Below are 3131 nucleotides of genomic sequence, written 5' to 3'. Positions count from 1 at the left end.
GCCCGGTGCCAGGCATCACATCCCTGGGTACCCGGAGCTGCCCACCTCCCCAAGCTCACCTACGGCAGGTGATCTCCTCCTGTCTGCTGAGGTAAGCCTTCAGTTCTGACATCCGCTGGGCGGCCTCTTCTGACTCAGAAATGAAGTCAGGTCTCCAGGTGTCTGGCACAGAGCTGACCAGCACAGACACCCCAACAATGAGGCTAGAGCAGACCCTGGCCTGCCACCACCCACCACCGGACACAGCTGTGACTTCCTGAAACTTAGGTAGGGATTCTTCAGCCCTTAGGCTTATATGGACTGTAAAGGCACATGCCCTGGATCGTGCTTCTCTCTCAGAGGAGAGAGCTCACTGCTCCCCTACTCTGTGCCACACCAGATGGAGCGTACATGGCCTAGATGGGAGGGAGACCTGGCTCTGGGTCAATGGCAGGCACCTGAGGAAACTGGAATCCCGGAGGTAGATGAGAGCTCGGGCAGAGGGCCGCAGGCATTGATCCCGGTTCAGGAACTGCATCACCTCCATCTCTGTCACGGAGCGGCCTGGTGGGTACTGCCGGGCCTGCAGAGAGAGGGCAGAGATGGACAGGCTATGCCCCACATCCACTATCTTTCCCTGGAGAGCCCCAAGGCCTCAGTGCTCTCTCCTGTCAGCAGAGGCCATCCCTCCATTCAAATAAATGCAAGCTGTGAAACAGAGCTAACAGCTAACATGTATTGAAGGCCTGACATGTACCCTGAATTTCTGAAATTAATTTTCATTGCTATCATGCCTGTAAATATAGATGTTCTTGCTTCTCTTTAAAGAGGAGAAGTTGTTCCACCGGGTGTGGTGGCCTACACCTGTAATCCCAGCACTTGGGAGGCTGAGGCAGGAGGATTACTCGAGTCTAAGCCAGCCTGGGCTACATAGTGAAACCCTGTCTCAAAAAAAAAATTTTCACCCAAGGATAAAACAAAACTTTAAAAGATTATTAAATGTTGGGGAATGGCCTAGTAATAAAATTAGTAAATCTTTAAAAAAGAAAAAAAGAAGAGAAGTTGAGAGCAGATTAGTGAAGCCTCTTCCCAGAACACTAACCACCAGAGAAGGAGATAAGAACTCAGACCTGTGTGTGGCCAAACCTCAGCAGACCCACGCCTCAAAGGAGCCACCTCCGTGACCCTTGGTCCCTCGCAGAGTCCGCTGCTGCATGGCACTCCCAGTCTGGAGCACAGCCTGTGCAGGGCCCCAGCTCCTGACAACCTGAAGTCTTGCCCAGCCCCAGTCCCTGCCCAGCCCCTCCTCCATACTCAGTGGCCTTACCCAGCGAAAGTGAGGATGGTCAGGAAGGTTGTAGCTGGGGGGAACGTAGCCATAGCGGGAACCCAGGATCCCCACAAACAGCTGGGAGTTCTCCACCTCCCCGAGGCACACCTCCAGCTGTCTGTAGGCAAGGTTACAGGGACACATAGGGGTCACTGGGGCTCTGGGCAAGGAAGACAGGCACACAGCTGAGTGACAGGGCCCTGGCTCACAAAGCAGTGGGAAGAGAGACTGCTCCTGTTGGCAGCAAGAGACAGCTCCCTGCCCCAGTCTCCGTCTTTTACTGCACACCTGCCACTGCCTATTTGGGCTCCGCCCCAAACCCCTCTTCTCTATGTGGCCCTCCTGCCTGCACCTGTTCCTCTGGGTCTCCTCCTCGGTGACACCCCAGCGCAGGTCGATGCCATGGAGGCTGATGCGGTGGGAGGCGGCTCGGGCCTGCAGTGCTGGCAACACAGACCTCAGCAGCAGGTCCCGCTCCCCATGCATGTCCCGGAAAGTGGAGGAAATGAACAGCCTGATGCTGCACCAGCTGTGGGTAAGCAGAGGGCCAGGCTCAGCCTGCAGCTCGGGCCTCTCTCACAGCCACAGACGCAGTACAGGGTGTCTTGGGGTCCTCTGCAGAGTAAACTGCTGTGGTCTCCACTGTACAGGTCCCGCCCACCCAGCTTTCCTCTTTTTGGCATTTTCCTAGAAGAACAAAAGCATCGCAGTACAGCAAACCTGCACGCCCACCTGTAGACTGGAGGGTGTAATAGCTAAAGCGTGCAGATAGCCCAGTGCCCACCCACTGGTGACCCGAGAAAGAAGATGTGGTCGTTCTCACACAATGGAGAGGGACTCTGGCACAGAGAAGGATAAGCTTGAGAAATTTCTGGCTAAATGGGTCCACAGTGATGCTATTCTCTTATGTGAAATACAGCAGAGACACACGTGTACATACTGAATTGCTTCTATAGTGTGAGAGGCAACACATACAAAAAAGGATCAAAATGTATGAGAGATATTGTGAAATTAGGGGAAAATACTCAAATGCGAAGGGGCACTATGCAAGGGGAGAGGAAGGAAGAGAATAGGAAAAAAAGGATGAGAAAAAGAGAAAGGCAAACAAGCCTTTTATAATGAGGTGAAAGGGGGATGAAGGCAGGTAAGGGAATGCCAAAACAAGAATCAGATCATGTGAAATATAGGTACAAATTCACTATAATGAATGTGATCATTATGCATACCTAAAGTACCAATAAACCTAGTTAATAGAACAATATGCAGGTTGAGGATACAGCACAGTGGTAGAGCTCTTCCCTGGCATGTGAGTCATGTGGTCCAATCTGCAGTACTGTTCAGGTTTTTGGGGTTTTTTTGGTTTTTTTTTTTTTTTCAGTACCAGAGATCGAACTCAGCACATCGCACTGGCTTATTCTGTTGAGCTATCTCCCCGACCCAATGGTCTATGTATTGGATCCACTGGCTTATACCACTTATCTCTCACTTGTAGTGATCTTCCTGTTTGCAGCCTCCCAAGTGCTGCAATTCTCAGCATGCCCCAGAGGGCACGGCAGGTCAGGGAATCACACTCCCAACCCCTGCGTCTGCCTAAGCAGGCGCTTTAATCCACTGAGCTATTTGGCCGGCCCTCTATCGTTTTAAGAAATAAGCAATTGTCCTAAGGTTCAAGGTACCTTTTGGAAATATTAAGATTAAAAAGCCAGAAGCTAAACAAAAATAAATAAAAAACCAAAAGTTGGGCTCTTAAGTGCTCTGCCTAAACCCTGCCTCTAGGCCAATGGACCTGCTCCTTCCCTTCCCCTTTGCTACCTTCCCAGCA

The 3131-nt window shown here is 51.4% G+C and overlaps 1 protein-coding gene across 1 annotated transcript in view; it reads right to left on the bottom strand.

The window, feature by feature from the left end:
* LOC101559904 (telomerase protein component 1-like) overlaps positions 1-3131 on the bottom strand; it is a 46649-nt gene that overhangs the window by 18879 nt on the left and 24639 nt on the right. Inside the window, 5 exon segments of the mRNA XM_023704145.1 lie at positions 20-23; positions 60-173; positions 438-562; positions 1307-1427; positions 1662-1838. Of these exon segments, the coding sequence (XP_023559913.1) occupies positions 20-23; positions 60-173; positions 438-562; positions 1307-1427; positions 1662-1838 (541 nt within the window).

The sequence above is a fragment of the Octodon degus genome, unplaced genomic scaffold, assembly GCF_000260255.1.
Source record: "Octodon degus isolate 3935 unplaced genomic scaffold, OctDeg1.0 scaffold00189, whole genome shotgun sequence".
In the NCBI taxonomy this organism is placed as follows: domain Eukaryota; kingdom Metazoa; phylum Chordata; class Mammalia; order Rodentia; family Octodontidae; genus Octodon; species Octodon degus.
This window is presented reverse-complemented; position numbering and strand designations above follow the sequence as displayed.